We start from the raw sequence: 22,895 nt of genomic DNA, 5'->3' as shown, positions 1-22,895 counted from the left end.
GATAAACTTCAAGAGTACTGTGCAGCAATATATTCAAACTATACTAAAAAATTCTAAAGAAAATTTGGAAAATTTGAAATCACAAAATTTTACTACAATCAACAGCTTAAAAACTTACCAATTTTTAACTTTTACCCATTTACAACCATTACCCACGTACAATTCTTATTGTTTATTGAACTATTCTGAAGTTGATGTTAAAAAGATGCTTGAGTTTCTATTGAGAATATTAAAAATTTATGTTGTTTTCGAAGACCGTGTTTAGCAACAATTTCGTGCAATTTTTGTGGGTAGCAATTGCACCCCGTCGCTACAGACCCAATTTTGTGTTGATATTCAGAAGAATTTGTTCAAAATCTTATTAGTGTAAAGACAAAAACACTTCGTATTGTTTTATAGATTAAGAGGTTGAATGCTATTTGCTGTCGTCTTCATATATTTCAAAATAATTAATTAATAATTACCCGATAAATATTGTTGAACATGCCATGAAGGAAATAGCTATAGGTGCAAAGTTATGAAATTCTATACAGTTAACAATCACGATGGGCTTAACTACATGTAACAGGGGTTTAGTACATGTATAATCATAGAAAACACTAGTTTATTATATTTAACTATAAAGAAAAATTGTATATTTTGAATTACTATTATACCTTTCTCCTAAAAATCATTTATTTTTTTATTTGTTTGATGTTCAAATATTCCTTTTGGTCTTGAAATTTGAAAGCTTAAAATCTTTTGAATACGACTACTTAGTGAAGAAGATCTTATAAATTATATGCGAATAATTAAACAATTAATTGTTTCAATCAATATAAAAAATATAGATAAATAATTATAACAATCTGAAATTACTTTAGGAAATCATTGAATTATTTATGTAAAAAATTTCGATACTAAAGCAGAATATGGTTAACTTTAATTAGGTATTATAAAGTATTTACAAACTATATAAAGAATATTTTTGAATGGTCATATATCATTCTCGCAATACCTTAACACCGACTGTTACTAATGAATATGCATTATATAATAACAGTGTTCATCATTTTAAAATTTAACTGTTTTGCAGAGTTTACGCGATGCAGTATTTTCGAGAACCAATCTGTACCTGAGCCCCTAATTATTATTATTGAAAAAACATAGACATACATGCTTATTTTGTATCATAAATTCTTTTTAAAAAATGGTCGTACTTATTAATAAGAAAACATGCTCTAATAACATAGGATAATTTTTTTTTGATACAACAAATACTTTCATTTTTTTTATTGACCGAACTTTTAGTCATTTTATTGATCATGAATTAGCGAAAAAAAGGAAGCTTTAGAATAGTTTGACTCACAGTACAACCATATTATCAGAAAGACATGGTTTTGCAGAAAAGAAAAAAATATTTGAAATATTTTATAAGAATACATCGTATTTTAAATGCAAAAACCAATTATACTGTCATATGGAAATGTGAGAACAAAATATTTGTCTTTGTTACTTCATGCAGAAAGCTAGACAGGGGTCCAATAGATAATTGACAATGCAAAGTGGAGAAAGACAAAGAAGTCTAATTAAGTGGAAAATAAAAGTTTACTATAAAGTATTGACCACATAAAAGTCATAAACATTAGATAGCTATATTTCCTTCTTTTCTATTTTTTCTTTTCATTCCCTTTCTTTCTTCTCTATTCTTCTTTATCAAAACTACTTTTACATAAGCTGCAATAGTTAACAAATTGTCAATGTACATTGCAACCACAAACAATTAGTGAATCTCAATATACTCAGAAACGTTCGATAATCCTGTGTAATGCTGTTCGTTTATGTCATTTACATGACCTAAGTTTAATGTGGTAAATGCTGACGTTGGACGACCGGTTGTTACAACAGTTGCTAAATTGTTGGTAAAGTTCTTTGTGTTATTGTCAGGAGAATGTGTTCTGTGAAATAAAAATGAATGAGTCAGTTATCGGATATCCAATCAGTGTAACTGAGAGTAAATTATTCTGTTTTGATGAATTTCTAGGATGTTTAAAATAATTCTAAAATTCAATTATTAACTCGGTACAAATTAACAAATAAACAAATTATATTTATATCAACACTGTACCTTTTCTTAATTCTGATGATATAGATGATTAAGAAGATGACGATGCCAGCTAATAAAACGACTAGTATACCACAGATTACCACTCCAGTCAGCAGTCCTTGATTATTAAAAGAATCTGTAAAGTTAGTTATGTAGAAGCTTTAAATTATGAGACTTCACAAGTGGACTTTTCAAAGATATAACTTGGAATTTAATTTAGAAATCAAAACTGGCAGCATTTTATTTCTTTACTTTTCAAATTAAAATCACTAAGCAACATATAACTTTTTTTTGGTTTCAGATGTAAGATTGAACTTAACTACAAGTTGTAAGAACTTTTATAGAGGAAAATATTATTCCAATAAACATCAGATCGCATATTTATCTAGTAACCAAAGGTATGGACAAGAAAGTTAACGACAAAATAATGAAGTAATAAAACTGCAAGGAAATAAAATAAATTGAAGAATCTTTTGTAATAATATCTTCATCATTTATCATGCATTTGATTCTAAAAATTTATTTGGAGAAATTTGAAAAAGATTTCTATAAAGAGCATAAGCTTAACTTCAATGCCTCAAAAGAAATTGAAACAGAAAAAAAGGAACAATATCTTATTATAGACTATATTTTCTGTTTGGTCTTCACGACTGGATTTTAGTTTTATAAAACACATTCTTTATGCAATTCTCTATCCTGGCTACTATTTGATTATCTAAAATAATTTGTTATTATTCAATCTTTTAGGGCTTTGCAATCTTATTTTTCGACGGTTATGTTTTCAGATAGGAATGAATAATAATACATCAGATGTTTCTTTGCCGATACTGAATATATACAAAATCGCTGAACTCAATATTTAGCACAATCATTGGATATATGCGTGTTCATATATTAGTGCATCAAAATCCGTGTCAAAATATATACACCGATTCTTATTAAGCTTATAGTCTGTAATTATGAAATACTACAGGCAAATTACTTCTTTATCATACCAGGATTTTTTCCAACGATTATCAATACTTTCGAGAATTCTGCTTACTTGAATTTTTACCAGATGTATTAATAATTGTTTCCTGATGATTAAATAACGTGCTTGTATCATTTATCCATGATGACTGTTCTTCGTTTTTAGAAATTGATGAAATTGTCGTTGTTGCTGTTTCTCCTGGTTTTAAAGACTGGGGTGAGGATATGATCGTTGTAAAATCTTGATCCAAATCTGTTGAATTTTAATGGAACAAAATGGTTTAGTATTTATTTTATCCGTACATGAGGAAAACGTGCATTTGCCAGCTCTACATTTTTGACATAGCATGAAATATGCCTTCTCGTAGTCTTCTATTATCCAGCCTTTATAAATGAAAAAAAAGAAAATGTAGATTTGTCATTGAAATGTAAAATGTATTTGGAACATAGAAGCATCAAATGCGTACTAACGGGAAAGATAAAAAAATAGTTCCGTACATCGTATTATACAAGGAATATAAGCAAATATAATTTGAATATTTCTTATTGTCATAACCAGTCAAGAATCCCTCCTAAAACGCAATATTTCTAAAATTGAACCGAACACGTTATTGTCAAACATATTGATTTAATGAGCTCGTCTCTGAATAATTTAGCGCAAGCGCTATCCGGACTTTGGACGATAACAACCAGTCGGGCCTATACCAGGGACAAGATTTTTTTTTAAAATGTTGTACTATAAAAACTCATTTCATGTATTTTATGATCAAAGATGTAACTTTTATATACAATCAATGATTTAATTTAGATGTAAATCAAGTGTAGACAGTCTAACAAGAACAAACAAAAATGTTACTCAATTGCGCTTTTTTGCTCATAGAATCATTATTATACATGTATTACATGTACAATAATATTGCTTCCCTTTTTTAAAAGTCTCAAGTTTAACTTTTTAAAGACTATTTAAGTTATCATTGTCTACAAAAATCTACCTACGATCTATCTATTTTCTCTCAATACTGTCTTTGTGTGGGGGGATGAGAGGGTGTGTGTGTAAGGGTCAGTCTGTGGGGGAGGGTGTGTTAGAGTGTGTAAGGAAGTGTAAGGGAGTGTTTGTGAGGGAGAGAAACAGGATAGGTAGGTGTGAGGGCGAGCACAGCACGGAAGTTATATTCCTTGTTCAAGATGTTGATTTCTTAGATCCTCAACCGGTGGCGGTAAGCTAGTGGTAGAGTGTTCCCTTTATTATCAAAAGGTTTGGGTTTGATTCTTGTTTGCTTCCCCGCGTCAAACCTAAGACGAAACATACTAGATATAGATTGTTCTTTTGTCAATTGCTCGGCATTAGAAGTGAAAGTTACAGGTCTTTCAAATATGACCTTCAAAACGTTAGTCCCGTGTCACGGTAGGCGTTGGCATGATAAAGTACCCTCACTACTCGATTGGCCATGAATGCCGAGTAAAAATAAAAATTTGAAACCTTCACCGACATACGATAACGTCTCTATATAAGTGAAAAATCCTCGAATGAGACGTTAAGCAATAAACAATCAATCAATCTTAGATGCTAATATCAAATATAGCCTATATATTAAAGAACACGGCAAAAAATAAGTTATAGTTGATAAAATGTCCATAAATGAGTACACTTGTCTACTTAATTATCTTAGATTTGATGCTATTGTGGCAATGATGAAATTGCTAATTTTGAAACACTGATAATTGAAATCTAACATTTTTGCATTTTGCAAATAAGATATTAAAATATATAGAAAAAATTCAAAATAATTTGATGAAAATTATCTTAACAAATAATTTACGAAAAAACATTACAATTCTTTAAATCGTTTAAAAGTTTCTTCTACTTAAGGTGTAAGGGTTAAAATGCACATCTTCATCCTCTCTGTAATGTTTTTGTCTTTATGAGTTTAATTTTATATAAAATATTTTTTTATTGGTACCTACCTTGATCTATCTTTGCATAGCTCTGACGTGCTATTCCAATCCAGTTTACATCAGAATTTCCATTTGGTATGCTCAAGCAAGATCCGCTTGCGTTTGTCAGGTCCAAATTTCCATACATATAAGATGATGGTTCTGACCGTTTACACCTTTCCATAGAGTGACTCCAATTTGAAGCAATATGTTGTTCATTTGATGAGTCTGCAAAGAAATGCATCATCAAGTTGAAACCGTTTGATCTGCAATCTATAGTTTATAACAGTACTGTACTATATTCAACTAAATCAAATTTTAGACACTTACAATACACCTAAGGGTGATTCCATATTTTTAACGGCCCAATTTTTCAAAGAGAGATATTTAAATGCGAACTCGTGTCTAAAGACTAAGATTTACTAAAAAGCTAGATCTATTTTACTAATATTTAATTTCTTCTCTTAAATGTATATATATAATAGTGTCAGTAGCTCGGTTGTACTTTGACGTGTCGGCCCCGCCACAGTTAAATTCCTTAGCACCACAGATAAAATATTAGCATCACAGTAAGATCGTAGTTGTCAGTACGTTGAATATTATGATTTTTTTAAACATCAAATAAACTTCTTAAACAGAAATTATATATCGTTTTCAGTTTATAATGCTAAGCTGCTAATTCACTCTAATTTGGACCCATTGTTTGGCTTGCACTATCAATTATCTTCTATACCTCACTGGACACATGAAACCGTTTCTCGCATTTCACGATTATTACAGAGGAAATTTTAAATATCAATAAGTTCATGCTTCAATTGTTCTAAAGTTAACCATGTCTCTGACGTTACACTTGCACTGCGTTTAAAAACTTGTATGTGTCTTATGTTACCTACCAGAATTTCCTCAGTCGATCTTTAATGAACACTCCTCTGCATAATATTAGTTATGTAGACACTAAGAGGGGTAATACGGAAATATGTGGGGTTCTTAAAAAAATCCATATTGGACGAGGCGTATCCGTATTTTTTCTAGGATCTCACATATTTCCGTATTACCCTTCTAAATGTCTACATAACGAATTTTTTCCAGCCGATGGTTCTCTAAAAGACTAAATATTTATAGTATCGATAAACGGCTTTCACTGAGGATCCAACTCAGTCGTTCCTCATCCATTGCTGTCGTCAGACGCATTGCGGCGTCAGTTATAAAGCTTCATGCGGGTCAAATGAAAGCATTATATTGATGATGTGTGGTTGGTAAATTTTTAATATACAGTGGGCACATCATATGGCACGCCGATTGGTTCAAAACTATTTTCTGCACAAAGATAAAGATTTTATACACGAGCTAGATGAAAAATATACACGAGTAAAATAAAAATGCACGTATAAGTAAAAATTGCACATAGTTTGAAAGATTTTAACACAAACATAACGAAAAATACACGAATCCGAAATTTTTTTTCACGATTGAGGGGTGAAATATGCACACACAAAAAACAAAAATTGCACGAGCAGAGGAAACTAAAAATTACACAAACAATTTTACTGCGCATACAGCTGCGCATGTCATTATTATGCACATAGAATATTCATTGTGTTCTTGGTTTTCTGTACTCTTTATCTCTTCATGTATGCTTAACTGGATGTAATCGAGAATGGAAAATGGCGTTGACGATGGCATGTGTTTTACTTTGCTTCTTTATTTCTTGCTAAAACTCCATCCGATTTCTAGTTATTACCGATCGAACAAATGTTTCAAGTGTTTCCATGTGATCTATATGCGAGAATACTTCAAAGTTTTTCTACAATATTATAATTTTCTTGTATTGAACAAGATCCGAACCAATATATGGAGGTATTATTTGATGCCAGAAAAAATTGTGACGAAAAGGAATTGTATAATGCGGGGTAAAAAAAAAACCCATTGCATATGATGCACTCGACTCCGAACTAAAAGTACCTAACGATAAACAGAACGGCTGACTAGGATCTTGATTTTCTAAAAAAAAAAATGTTAGAATTATTTTGTTTTGTTTTTTATTTAAATAAACTCTCGATAGCTTTTGAAAATTTCTAATTTATAGATACAACTTTAACGGAAATTACTAGTATAAATATAAAATTAACACTTGCATAATCAAACTATTAATAAAGTTGATTCTTCATGAAATTCGCAGAATTATATATATATATATATATATATATATATATATATATATTGCTTATTATTATCATTAATCTGTAGAATTAATTTTGGTACTTTTCATTTGTACCTATTTTATTTTTTTTTACCATTCCAAATAGGAAATTATATATATATTCATTTGGCTGGATACATATTTTTTTAAACTTAAGAAGTTGGGATTACCTTTGATGTAAACAGCATGTATTTAGATCTAACTTAAAACACATAAAAAATATTTTATTCTAAAAAACACCATGCATTCATACTTATAAAATATCAGGATATCAGCTTTGGTTGGAGCTCTTTAGATTTTTTTGTTATGAATTCCTTCCATGATATCACATATTTTTCAGTTATAAACTACTCAATAAAAACAAGACATTTCTTGTCAGCGTTACCCTCATTCGTAATGGCGATTACTTGATAAATGTTTTCATTTTAATAAAAAGGACCAGGTAAAGGGAGAATAAACATACTCTGTGCTTTATGTACAGTTATGCGCTTTTATGTATTCTTACTTTTAAAACATTGTGATTTACTACGTTTATCTATACATGTACGTACAATGTTACAAATAGGATGCAATAAAAAATTGAAATTGATACAACAGTGTCATAGAACGCGTTTTATTACTCTTGAAAAATACAGATAATTCATATTCTTTATTGATCTCGATGTTTCTGTTTACATTTCGAATTCGGCCTCATGAATTTTTTAAAATTATTTTCCAAACACTAAGTTCCTTGTAAGATTATTTTTTCACTCAAATATATTTCCATAATAAAAAAGAGAAGATGATTATATTATTTATGAAACGAAATGAATCGTCAAACTAGGCCTGTAGACACCCCCCTTTATTTTCAAGTATAGATTTTGCTAAAGTAACTTTTTCTTTACATGCAGGTTGACCCCAACCCCCAATTTTTAACTGTTGTTAGGTCAAGCGCATGCAAATCCGGGGATATTGATATACAGTTTGAAGTTGTATTGCAATCCTGATTTCGATCGACTGCTTCTTGTACCATTAAATTCTTAGAAAATATTTCAGGCACGAAGCATCAGGATTTTTTATTTTATCATTATTATTATTATTTTGTTTTTTTGCGAACAGAACCTTCTTCCATTGTAAAATGTTCACTGAAAATCCCCTTTTTTGTTGTTGGATTGGAATTGAAGGTCCCCCACTACCTCATCGGAGTAGGATTTGCGAGATTGTACACTTTATCTTGTTTTGCTTGTCAATTAGTAAAGAAAAGCCGTAAAGATATTAAACATTTTAAATAGAAAATTATTTATGAAAATAAAACACATAATTTGTGAATATTTTTTAAATTTGTGGTTAAAATCTTCTTAAAACCAGTCACAACTGGGGAGAACATGTTCATTGATCATATTTATAAAAGAAATTGAAATGAAATAACCAAATTTTAGAGAAATTATTTTTTTTTAATTTTTGCCAATCCCGATCAAAATTAAACCGATCCCAACCATAATTGTACAGTGATCAGTGTAAAACTGACCAGAAATCAGCAAATTTAGAACTACAGGCTTTAAGAGAAAAAAAACAGTAATCTTCAAGACTCTGTGGTGGATCTGAAGGCGCGTTCTATGCGTGATAACTTGGTGTTTTCAGGGATACCAGAGCGAGCGTGGGAGGACACTGAGCAGGTGCTTCAGGATTTTCTACAACGAAGGTACAAATTGGACTACCATATCGATTTTGAACGAGTACACAGGATGGGCAGATACGATGAATATAGCGAATACCCGAGGAGGATAGAAATCTAACAAATCCTTGGTTAAACTGTATACAGAAAATCTGTAACATGTGTGCTTATCAAATGTATGGAACCTACAAGGTGTTAGTATTAATCATGAATGGATAAGTGCTACTGTTAAGCAAATACTATAAGATCAATTTATTCAAAATTGGTTCAGTGATATAAATAATTCCTCAAAAGGACAAATTACAGAATCTTTAAACAAAACTTTGGATTCGAAAACTATCTACTATAAAATATTATAATTTTAAATTAACTCCTTTATATGCATTTTACCTATTCAGAATAATCTACAGTATAATCTACAGTATAAAAACAGAAAAGCTTAAATTCACATTAGTAAAATGACTGTATAATATTAATGCATTTTCATGGATACATGTATTTATGTAATCACCACACTTTGTTCAAAATTTAATACTACATACATGTACTGCTTTTTCACATTTATATTTATTTCAAAATAATGATATATTCGTTTCAATATTAAAATTAAAGTTGCGCAAGTACTTGCTCGATTTTTTTTTTACTGTTTAGTACTTCTTAAAATGTATTGTGCAAATTCCACAACCCAGAAGACAGCATCTCTGTGTGAATTGCTAGTGACCTTCAAGTTCAATCAAAAGGTATTATTGATGTGTCAAATAACTATAAATCGATTAGCATACAGGTGTCTTTCATTCCAGCACCACCAGGGGGGGAATCTCTCGATATGAAAAGGTCACGCATCCACATCCTTAATTATTACCATAAGTACACACAGTGGGTTGTGGAGGAGAAGAGTTTGATTTGTTAATACCTTTCCTGTATTACAACTAATGCTGTTTTTATTTACTCACCTTTACTATGATAATATCATTGTTTTGAACTTTCAAAAGAAATCGCGATATAGAGGAATGACACAATGGAAAAATCTAACAATTAAACACGCAACTGGATATATTCCTCCCCCCTTTTTACATTATCTACATGTATACATTTGTAAAATGTTTATAATCGGGGGTGTTAATTTATATGCATATTGCATGCCTGTCAGTTTTTACATGTATAAACCACGTTGTGCATATTCTTGAGAGTCTAGTGTAATTCTAAAAGACTGAATCTTTTTCAAAGGATCAATATTGTTAACAAATTACTTATCCTCTTGTTTTATAATGTTTCAAGCATCCAAGCCACACTGAGCTGTTCTCTAATGAATATTAATGAACTGTGCGCAATGAGGATGCGTCGTATATTATGTCGATGTTGTATTCTCACTCGTGCAGTTTTCGTTTTTACGTTTGTGTAATTTTCTCGCTATATCGTGTAAATATTGTGTTGATTGTGTAGTTTTTCTGTAGTTTGTGTAAGTTTCAATAACTTTGTGTATATTTTCCTCACTTTGTGTAAGTTTTGACTTGCTCGTGTAATTTTTGTTTAAGGTCGTGCAGAAAATAGTTTTGAACCAATCGGCGTGCCATAACATCAGCAATGTGAGGTGGGTAGACAGCATAACATTGTTTAATACAGTATTGCTCTCCTCCAATGAAATTTCACAATTTTTATCAGAGGCAGGATTATTTTGTGCATTTACCTTTTGAAAACAATCTTTTATTAAATTAGGGTTAAATACTCAAAAGTGTTATTACTTATATACTGAAAGGAAAAAGAAACGCATAATAAATTTTAGAATAAAATTAAAACTTTATTTCCAATGTGTTTTCCAGTATTGTTATCAAACATTTTAATTCGACATTAAACAACAAGTAACAGAAATCTTGTGTGATTTTGACTGATAATTCCTGAGTTATTGAAACTGGTATGTAGATACCCTCCAAAATTAAAATAAAAATTCTCATCATCTCCCTTGCGCATCAGTAACAGCCTTGATTTTCTTGTGCATTGAGTTCACCAGAGAATTTTTCTTTCTCAAGGATTATCATTAAAGCCTTCCGGCGGTAGTCTTAATGGTTGAGAGTAGCTGTATTATTCCAAAGCTAACAAATCCCCCCGCCCAATGAATCCCACGAATTTTCGATTAAGGATAGAATTTACAGAATCTAGCTGATTTGGTACACCTGAATGTTTGTAAGGAAGTATCGACAAATACTGGCTACATTTTCTCAGCGTGAACATGCTAAAAACAATACGCATACGGCGCATACGTGCGCGTGTGAGAGTAAAATCGACGTAAAGTTGCCAAGCTTGAGTACCAGATTAGAGCAGAGAGTTTCTGTCAGTATTAGTGTGAAAATATGAGTAGGATTGTCTGCCGTAAAAATATCGGTTTCAGTGATAATGACTTGACAATAACCGAGGTAGCATGATGAAAAGCCCTATCTTAATGTGACGTTGTTACGCGCCAACGTCACCCTCATGGTTGGTTGGAAACCTTTTAAATTACTCTCTGACAACCGAAAAAACTTTTGGTTGAAAATTTAAAAACAAACTGCACAGCAACATGTTGTTGCCTTTTTAATCACTAATGCAACTCAATTACTAGACCCAATGTAACTTCCGTCATCCATACCATGGTTGCATGAAATTTATACTGACTGCAAATATCGGAAAACATGTCTATAACTCTAATGCATCTCTTGGCACTACAAAATGTGATCACAAAATTGTCATCATCAACATGTATTTGGCTTTTTATTACTTCCCCTGCGTGACACCATACATTTCATGGTTGAGTAATTATGACCATCGATTTTAGTGCACAGTAACCAAAATACACATCTGACCAATTATCATAATTTTCTGCCACATTATTAAATATTTTTCGCTATTATGCTATTATGCATTTCTTTTTCCTTTCAGTATACTTTTTCAGGTTCTATAAGCAAATATCTATTTATTGAGTTCTTATGTGTGTTTGGGAAAGAGTTGGGGTCTTTTTTCAGAGTATACATGTATATTGTGGAAATAATTATATTTTTGATCTAAACTGTAATAAATCGATATTCTTTTTTTTATCATTATGAATTAATTCATCAAACATATTGCCAAATGATTAATTCTATTTGTATTTGAAAATTGATTCAAAGGTGCTGTGTGTTTTATGGTTTACTTCGGGATTCCTTTGAAAATTGGCCGCGAAATGACAGTAAATATTAGGACTTCGCACAATTCTTCCGCTAGAGTTAAATTTGAAATGATGGAGAACTGAAGTTGGATACCTGGTGCGGTCACAAAATCAGATATTGAAAATATATGTAACATCTACGTTCAAATAACCCGTTATAATGACGTTATATCTGATAACGACGATAAAATGGATTTGACGTCTAGCTATACATGTAAGCGGACCAGTGAGCATACCTAAAACTCTGTGTAGCCCCATTTACAAATATTTTCTCAGCTAAACGACCTGCTCAAACAATAACAACGAGAAAAAAATGTCTCAGAGATTGTTATTTCATTGCAATTGGTATGTATTTAGTCTTACCAATATTCAACCAAGGTAAAATCAAAAGCTCCAAACGATCATCAATTTTTACGTATGAAAGAACAAGGTTCACTTTTGCTTTATTTAGTCCTGTGAATTTCTGAAAAAACTGAAACTACATGCGTCAATTTTATCATATCCTAAATGAGTCTACAAACAAAGCCAATGTTTAAAGCTATTTTTCGATATTTAATATATAGCGCAACCTCTGATCTAAAATGTGTAACTACTAAATGATAGAAGTATTTCTGAGGATTAAAAGACATGTTTTACTTTTTAGATCAGAGAGTACGCTGATGTTATTTTTGTTCACTGAATGTACGCAATTATACCTGTTTACCTTAAAATTGAAGAACATTGAATATTGCAATTTCATAGAGCCAGTTTTCCAAGATCTTGACTGTAGGTGAACATCTGTTATGGGAAATGAAAGCACAAAATTAAGTCTCTATTAATTTAAATAATTCAAATGGAAAATCAAGTGTTAATCAATCAATTGGTATATCTACAGGGCCATTTAATGCATTAAGTGAACCGAGCTCTTCATTACATTGACTCGCGTTGCATAAATAGGTACCACATGGTTCTAAGCCATCTTGTCCCACATATGAAAATTTTACATTCAGGAGTAACATCATCGATTTTTTTTTAAAACTCTAAGAAAAGAGACAGTTTGAATTTTTCTAATGATATATGTGATAACAAAGAAAGAAGAGTAAAACTTTCCGATCGTTTTACATGCAAAACTATCTCCGGCTGACGTGACGTTAAAATGACGTAGAGATGCTGCTCCACGTCGATAGACATACGATGTATGCATCTTTATAATTTTACCGGAAATTATCTTATTATAATAGGAATAACTGTTTTTTCGTTCTTTATAAAATTTTGATTAATTTTCACGAATTCAGCTTTGTCCATTATAGAGTAAAAGTAAATGTCTTAACAATTTCTGATCAGCCCTCGTATCTATGTATACATGTATGTATAAGGTAATATGTATATGTGCATTTCACTTAAATTAAAGATTCTTTTAACATCAAATGAACATTTCACATACTTTGCTTTAGACAAATTTTGGTGTAGTAATGCGAGCAATCACTGCTTATGAATTTTGGATCTCGTCTTTCATGATCACATTGTAACAACATACAGCTTTTATTCGTCATAATACTGTCATCTGAAATGAAGGTCATTTAATTATGAATAAATAAAATTTGTTACATCAAATTTTTGAATTCGATACCATTCTATATAATTATTTTCTCATCATTGATGCTGAATTATTATGACCTTGGCATATGTTACCAGGCATGTAGGTAGGAGACATAAAAACCATTAGCATCACCGGCCATCAAAGAACATATACTATCTAGCATTGCATGGACACAGTGGCCATTACTTGACAAAGGTTTGATATCATATCTTGTCATAACAAACTCTCTTCGATGTAACAAGGTTCTGAACGCACTTCGATTGTGTATGAAAATCAAATTTATCCAAGGCCATAAAGACTTCATGACTCACGAATTAAAAAAAAACATTTAAAAAAAATTAAGGAAGTGGAGGCAATGCAAATCATATCTGCGTGTAAATGTAAATGCAGGAGTTACTATTGTATTTTTAATACTTTGAAACTTTAAAACCAGAGCTCAATTCATATTGTAGTCTAAAGTTCAGTAGCGCGCAGCATTGAATACCACTTCAGGAAGTCGTGTATTGACCGACGTTTTTCATTTTTATTTTTAGTTACTTATTTACACACTTTACGTCCGGGTGTGTAGGAGTGTGATTTGTTCCTTGTGCACAATCATGGCAGGGAGCACACGGTTGTTCTAACTGGTCGATATAGGGTGGGCACTCAACCATGTCATCTCTGATCCTTTAATTATACCCCCGTAAACGAAGTTTCGGGGGTATATAGTTTTTGTCGTGTCCGTCTGTCTGTCTGTCTCTCTGTCTCTCTGTTTGTCTGTTTGTCTGCAAAAACATTAACCTTGCCCATAACTTTTGATTTAGTGGAGCTATGACTTTCATATTTCATATGTGTATTCCTTGTGACAAGACCTTTCTTTGGATACCACCAAATTTGACCTTTTGACCTTGGAGTTTGACCCACTTGGCCATATCTTTTGAACGGTAGACAGCAGGACATTTATACTTCACATATGTAATGTTTGTTAAAAGACCTTTCACTGGATACCAACAACCTTGACCCTTTGACCTTGACCTTGTAGATTTCCGTACTTGTGAAAAAACTTTAACCTTGGCCGTAACTTTTGAACGGTAAAGGATAGGGCTTTCATACTTCATATATGTAATTCTTGTGAGAAGACCTTGACCTTGGAGTTCGACCTACTTTTCAAGAAATTGAACGTTGACCATAACTTCTCGCAAAAACTTTAACCTTGCTCATAACTTATGATTTAGTGGAGCTATGACTTATATATTTTATATTTTTACTCCTAGTGACAAGACCTTTCTTTGGGTACCACCAAATTTGGCCTTTTGACCTTGACCGTGGAGTTTGACCCACTTTTACATGAAAATTTCAAAATTTTACTTTGGCCATATCTTTTGAACAGTAGACACCAGGACATTTATACTTCACATATGTAATGTTTGTTAAAAGACCTTTCAATAGTTACCAGCAACCTTGACCTTTTGACTTTGAAGATTTCCGTACTTGTGAAAAAACTTTAACCTTGGCCAAAACTTTTGAACGGTAAGGGATAGGGCTTTTATACTTCATATATGTAATTCTTTTGAGAAGACCTTTCATTGGATACCAAGAACTTTGACCCTTTGACATTGACCTACTTTAAAAAAGCAAACTTTGACCATAACTTTTAAAGAGTTAGGGCTAGTGCTTTCAAACTTTACATATTTGGTCCTTATGACAAGACCTTTCATTTGATAACAATAACTTTGACCCTTTGACCTTGACCTTGGAGTTTGACCTACTTTTTAAGAAATTGAACGTTTACCATAACTTCTGAACGGTTAGGGCTAGGGCTTTCATGCTCTACATAAGTATTTTATGTAGCAAGACCTTTCATTTGATACTAATTACAATGACCTTTTGACCTTGACCTTGGAGATTTTTGTACTTATTAGAAAAACATTAGCTCACTTTCAAATTTCACAATTGTTTTTCCAGTGAGAATACCCTACTTTTGGTACCAATTAATTAAATTTGCATTTAAGAAAAGCTTAATCTTTGCTATGTTGCCATACGGGGGCATCAGTGTTTTACATAAACATCTTGTTCGTGCTTTCTCTAGTTCTGCTCCACATCAGTATTTTCAAGAACTTTTAAACTTAAATTCATGAGAACTGTTCTTTATTTCCTTATTTCATCTATCTCATGAATAAGCAACAAAGGAGAAAAAGGGAATTGCCAATAAATCATTTGGAATATTTATCATTTTCCGTACCAGAGTACCAAAAAATGTTCTTCAATTTAGAAACACTTCCGGAAATCAATAATCTTACCTTGGTCAGAAATATAAACGTTGTAAGCAGTTTCTCCCCCACATTCTCTGGAATAGATTTCGTCAATGCTTTCTCTAGTTCTGCTCCACATCAGTATTTTCAAGAACTTTTAAATTTAAATTCATGAGAACTGTTCTTTATTTCCTTATTTCATCTATCTCATGAATAAGCAACAAAGGAGAAAAAGGGAATTGCCAATAAATCATTTGGAATATTTATCATTTTCCGTACCAGAGTACCAAAAAATGTTCTTCAATTTAGAAACACTTCCGGAAATCAATAATCTTACCTTGGTCAGAAATATAAACGTTGTAAGCAGTTTCTCCCCCACATTCTCTGGAATAGATTTCGTCAATGCTATCGCAACTGTAGTTACAGTGTGAAGGTGAATATTCAAACATATAGTCAAAATTGACTAGGCCTTTTAAACAGGTGCATTTATTTAACTAACAATAAAAAACATAAAGGAAAGGGTAATTATTTTCTCGAAGCATCTTAGATATTTTAATCAACGGTTTTGTGGACACAGATTCAAAATTTAAAAAAATGAACAAACTCGGGAAAATAGTTTTATAAATATGTAACGAGCTCTATAATTGTTATGTTTGCGTTTTATCGGGTGTATTCAATTTTTTAGACTCTGAACACATTCTGTCATTACTTGTAAGTTAGTGTAAATTTCACAAATTTCAACTCTTAATTTTCTTAATTATAGTTTAACATTTTTAACATTTTTCATTATTACAAAACAATTGCAACATTTTTAGTATTTAGGATAAAGTTAACTACAGTAGAGCCTCGTTTATCCGCACGCTTTGGTGACTAGTAATTTGCCCGGTATTGTAAAGCGTCCGGATATGTGAATTACCAGTTAAACAAGATAAGAAAACGTTAAAAATGTCTGTCTGGATACTGAAGCATCCGGATATCTGGCGTCCAGATATCTGAAGGTCTACTGTATATGAAAGTGCAAGAATGTGTCAATGAAACGCTTCCAGAAATTTGACATTTCAGTGTTTTCAAGATGAAATGAGTTTGTAAATTTTATCTCCGTGTAAAATACTATAGCGACATATATCATAATATTCAAAAAATGAGAAAAAATGAACTTCAAATCTGTTTCAAAGCCCATTTAAAAAAATGAATTAAATGCAGTAATATAAATATATACTTTAACAGCAAATGTGGATGAATTTTCATTTTTACAAATTTCTTGACAAGCTCCCACGGATTTTCTTTCCATGATCTCAACAACCCTTGGATAATGATTTGTGATGTTAGAATCTGGATAACATCCTTGAAGATAGAAAATTAATAGGATTTAAAGATATAATTGTATTTTTTTCAATAGATACGTATATAAATATCATTGAAAAAAATACAGCTCATTCTAGAATAATGACTCTAATTAAACTTACCAATTATTTTTATCCATTGTGATAATCTTATGTAACGTCCGGTCCATGAATCTTTGTTACTTAATCCAGTAGTTTCTGTAGTTAATCCACGACCTTGACATATCTCCTGTGCTTCAAACCAATTAAAGGAAGCTTCTTGGCCATCGATTGTGAAAACGTCTATTACTGTATATACATGTACAAATATATAACGTAAAAGTCGTATGGTATCTTTAATTTTGGTAAGCTTAAAGCTAAACACGATTCGTAAAACAATGTTTTCTCCAACCTCTGTAAAAAGGACATGACTTGGTCACTGTTCGATGTATTCAGTCAACACGGATGTAGACGGACATATCATATGCAACATTCGGTAGCGACAAAAGAAACTGTAATACTTCTTTTAATACAGGAAAGTAAGATACCAAAGAACCTTACAATAGTTGTACAGATCCGTGCAGTATACAAATAAATGTAAAGAATAAAAGTAATGCAAGATAACCAGCGCATACACGGGTCACCATTCCAGACCGATACTCGTTACAATGAAGCAGTCAAGTAAAAACAATGGGAAGAGTATACTTCGGTTTCGATATCGTAGATAATAATATCGAAAATGGCCTAGGCCTATTTACGAATTATGTTTAGCTTCAAGGATTATCCGTATTGAGGTCAAGTAACACACCTAATATTTGATCAGAACATTACATACATGTATATCAATCATTCTAATTTAGTGCGCAAGTGAAAACCTAATAAAAATACATGTTTCAGATATCTTATAGATAGATGATATACCGATTCGTTAGGCTTGAAATAAAAACATACAACAAAGGCATGTATCATAACGACCAAGATTTACGATAAACGTGATGACGTTAACTTTTTTTCAATCGTGAACTTCCCTTACATTTGCAGCAATTAACCTCTACCACCTGCATACTTGCCAGCGTCTTTTCATCATCTTCCCTTTTCCGACATGGAGCAAACGGCAGATGTGACCTTCAGGCGGGGGATACTTATTCCTCCATGGCATCTGATCCCACCTATGATGTTTTGAAGGAATCCTTTTGCTCAGTTCCTATTTTGTAAATTTTTATGGACTTTTGATCTTGCAAGTTGTTCGTTATCTGTATTTGTTTCATTTATGGACCTTTGAGCTTGAATAATGTTCGTTATCTCCATATATTTAATCAAAGGCCACACACATTTATTCTACATGTCATCAGAATTAATTGTAAGAAGCATTTGATTCAAACACAATGTTAGATAACTGCTATGGATAGACAGAGAAGAATAGTGTGGTGGTTGGAAAAACAGTATTTAAGAAATGTCGGATGCGTTTCATACGTACATGCATGGTGTTAAAACTTATTAACACTTGAGGTAGGATTCTTCTCTGGTTTCTGACTAGATGGATTATTCAATATACATTTGTTTATATGTCTTATATATTTAGATGCAAGAGATTTAAAAGACCATATTTTTCTTCTCTCGTCACAATTATACAACTTTAAATAGAAATAGTAAACTGCGTTTGAAAACTAGCAGGGACTATATTTTTGGCAGAATGGTGGCGTATAAAAATGTCTTCTTTTCTGCCTCTCAAAATTATTATAGAACATTGAATTTAGTTAAAAAATTTTACGTAATAAAAGACTAGACGAAATTTTCAAATGTACGTTAAATTAATAAAAAGGGACTCAAGTTTCAAAATATATCAAATAAATAAGATTTTCACACATACTAGAACTATGTTGGCTTTTAAATGCTTCAAATCTAAGTACAGATTTGAGCCAAAAATCCTATAAAAGTGTTATTTCTCTCTTAGTAAACGATCAAAACTTTTAGTTTTTGTATCATTTTGTACCTTTATCTGACAACTTTACTATATGTGAAAATTAGAAAAGTTAAATATAAGAAGCAAATAAAAATAACTAAAAAATCCTTAAAATTTAAGAAAAGTAGAGGAAATTCGGATTAGCAAATATATAATATCCATTTTTATTTGAATTATCGATGTCAATTTGGTAATATCATCTTATAGGCCCTACAGTGTATATGGTAGAATCTTTTTATGCAAAAAAAATCAATCTTTTGAATTTCAAGTAGGGATCGCATGATTGGAAACAGTAATTTTTTATTCTTAATGTCCAGGAAAAAGTTAATGACCTTGACCTGACCTTGCCTCTAATATCAAACGGTCAAATTTAATCTCACTGATACCATCACTTAGTGATATTGTCCTCTTGATTCTGTGAAAATTTCATTAATTTCTAGATACAAGAAATGTAAGAAGAATCCTACCTTAAGGTTGTATTCTTGCGATTTCTGTCTTCAGTAGCTCTACTTCAACTAATACAGTTTTGTAAACTCTATCATAACTACGTTCAGGATTGTTTTAGAGGACGTTACATTTACATAACAGGCTTAATATTGATCTTCCTAGAAAATAGCAACATATAGTAAATAAATTCATCGTGCATTACTTTAGATTTAGAACAAATATATTCCTTACCCTTTATTTACCTTTTTTTACATCATAACAGGACTGTGAAATGTGTTTATTTTGAAAGAATAAAACCTATGACCACTTAAGCAATTTTGTTAATGAAGGCCATAGAAAAGTGATTATCATATACATAAATTATGATGTGGTATACCTGCAAACTATCTATTATATTTGGGTTATGATTGAAGAAGGTTACATGTAGCTCTCGAAATTTTTGTTACCTTGTTTACGAGCAAAAAAGACGGAACACCTTCATTTTGCTTACAATACCACTAATTGGTAAGGTCAATACAGGCTCGTAGCATCGTTTTTGAAAGTGGGGGGCTAACCAGAGAAAAAAATTTACTTACCTGTACAAGTTGACAAGCCAAATAAAAAAGGAAATTGCACAAATCCTATTTCGGGGTGGGGGTGGCTAACTTTTTTAAGGTCAACTTCCTTTCACGTCCAATTTTGTATGCATATAATAGGGCATTTTCTTGATATCACTATACAATGGTGAGAGGTTAGGGGGTCAACCTATCAATGGCCATTTTCAATAGTAAAGGTAATGTTGGGGAAAAAGTGGGGGCAGCCCCCCCCCCCCTGTTGCTTCGTGCCTGCAATAACCAATAAATCTGAAGCGTAGAGAGGCAGCACAAATCAATGAAACTATCATTACTACATATACATTATATTACTTTCAATAAAACATGTAACACCTCTTACATTGTAAAACATATTCAGTATATTGAACAACTTTAATATGCACATATTGTTATTTCTTCAGAATTCTGAAAAATATAGATTAAAAATATTTGTAAAAACATTCATTGCCGGTAATAGACAGCTAGAAAATATTTTCTTTTATCAGCTTTACAAAAAAAAAAAATAAATAAATAATTTTTTTTTAAAGATGCAACTTAATACTTTCTTGCTAGAAAAAAATAGAAAGCATATAAATGAAATTGCGTGATACTATGCAATATATACACAAAGAATGAATGCAATCACCTTTACCTGAAAAAATTACAACTGTAACTATAGTTTCTGTTCGAATCTTTCCAATCCAATTCATTTTCTTTCTTCTGTAAATAAAGGTTCATGGATTTATTAGGCAATAATCTGATTTACTTCAATTTCTTTTTATTTTGTATTTTCCAGTTAACATTGAGACTGCAGTAAGCCAAGCAAGATTCTGGATTTGTATAATTATAAGATAACACACATTTAAACAAGGAAAGTTTATAAAGATCAAAAGTCAATTTCCTTGATTTATGCAGCAATATAGCTTTATTGCCTGAATATAAGGCTAATATATCTTTCCTATTTGTTCGATACGCAAAATAACACTCTAGCATGAACAATTTATGAAAAGGGGTAAATTATTGAAAAGCAGCTTGCTGAAAGAGGAATATCAGCAGCCTCGTTGAAAGTCAATATTTCGTAAATTCTGTGGTCGATAAAATGAACTTACCAGCAAATACAATTTATACTTGATCATTAAGTCAATATTTGAATGCCATTTTTATTCAATTAGTTAGGCTATAATATACACACTGTATTGTCGACTGATTTTTCAGTTATTTCCAGATTGTGGCAAGGAGCGGACGGCGGGTGTCACTGAGTATTGGCTCCTTATTCCACCTCTGATGTATTTGGGGCATGTGTTTGGTCTATATCTGCCCCAGTCTCGTATTGTTTAATGGACTTGTGAATTTCAATACTGTTTGCTACCTACATATAATTTGTTTGTTTAAAAGAGATAGAATAATAAAGCTATATTACTATAATTTATGTTTTATGGCATGTTTATGGCATCGCAAGATAAATGTGTACTCAGATTAATGATGTACAATGTGTTAAAAGTGTTCTTTTATATGGTGTACATATGATATGCTTATTTCTACCTACTTAGTACATGCATATGCGTCTAAGCACATTGTCTAAAGTAGTAATTTAATGATCAGCTGACGAATAAAAGTTAACTTGTAATGCATATGTTTACTTCAAAAGTTAACTTTTATTCGTCAGCTGATCATTGAATTACTACTTCAGGCAGTGTGCTCATACGTAGGACTTCCATGTGTTTTAAATATATATGCACACTATTATTATACACTAACTAACTTAACATACTAGTTTTTCGCAGTTTATGTTATATTCTAAACAGGGCGCGTAGATATAACGATATCTAATACCACTTAACGTGTTTAAAATACCAAAGATATCGGTATATATATTCATACATTTACAGTGTCTTAAGATCAGACTATACGTTCCCCAAATATCTGTTTTGTACATCTTCATAATTTATGAAAAATATACAAAATCCTTATAATAATTACTATCTGTTTTCTCTTCTGGTTTTTGATTTTTTTTAAACTCTAAAATGTGATTTTGACAAAATAAGTATTATTTTGTCCTGAAGGATTATATTATAAATGCCATCCTCTGGTATCTAACAAAAATTCCTGGTGAGGTACCTTGATTTTTTGTGAGTGAACATGTTAAAGTAGTAATTCTTCAACGACAAAATCTTGGAAAAAATTATATATTGTTGAGGTACGTCTCGTCTGTCCTTAAAAGACATCTAAACTACATGACTATTATGGCAGATGAGCAACAAATATAACATTCAAACTAAGAGTATGTTGAAAGTGTGATACTTTAACACTTGACATGTACAATATAATTTTAAGAGTTTTTTAACTTTATCCTCACACTGCTTAATTTTTTTTAAATTTCTAAGAAGCCTGTTCATTCAACTTGTGTTAGTCACATGCAGCCATTTTGTCTGTGTTATTTAATGTAGTTTCTTCCAAATGTATCTACAATTTTATTGCACAAATTCAGATCGTAGTAAGCTGAAGATATAATAAAATTGATAATAAAAATAATAATAGACAACAAGAGCGGATCACAACAGATTTTTGAATCTTATAACCGGATGGGTCTACAGGTAAACAGGTTGTGCAATACATTATTGTCAATATCAAATCTTTCAATAACAATATATATATTATGCTATGCGCTAGACCTAATACAAGAAAAAAGAGACAAGCAAGATTTTTACCTACTTCTCTGTTTTTATCCGTGCTAGAAAATCACACTTCCTTGTTTAAAC

General features: G+C 31.4%; 1 protein-coding gene across 1 annotated transcript; it reads right to left on the bottom strand.

Moving 5' to 3' along the window:
* Positions 1–3,134: 3,134 nt before the first annotated feature.
* LOC134276893 (uncharacterized) lies at positions 3,135–22,895 on the bottom strand. Its single transcript, XM_062759173.1, has 8 exons — positions 22,845–22,895; positions 20,789–20,853; positions 17,299–17,463; positions 17,052–17,176; positions 16,170–16,326; positions 13,446–13,565; positions 5,021–5,218; positions 3,135–3,439 (listed from the first exon to the last, which is right to left on the bottom strand). Exons 2-8 carry the CDS (start codon positions 20,844–20,846, stop codon positions 3,261–3,263), a joined length of 1,002 nt encoding a protein of 333 aa, XP_062615157.1. The 5' UTR covers positions 20,847–20,853; positions 22,845–22,895; the 3' UTR covers positions 3,135–3,260.

This window comes from Saccostrea cucullata, unplaced genomic scaffold, assembly GCF_032062105.1.
Source record: "Saccostrea cucullata isolate Sc308-1 unplaced genomic scaffold, CSIRO_AGI_Scuc_v1 ctg548, whole genome shotgun sequence".
Classification (NCBI taxonomy): Eukaryota; Metazoa; Mollusca; class Bivalvia; order Ostreida; family Ostreidae; genus Saccostrea; species Saccostrea cuccullata.
The sequence above is the reverse complement of the archived record's forward strand: the minus strand, read 5'-3'. Positions and strand labels throughout refer to the sequence as shown.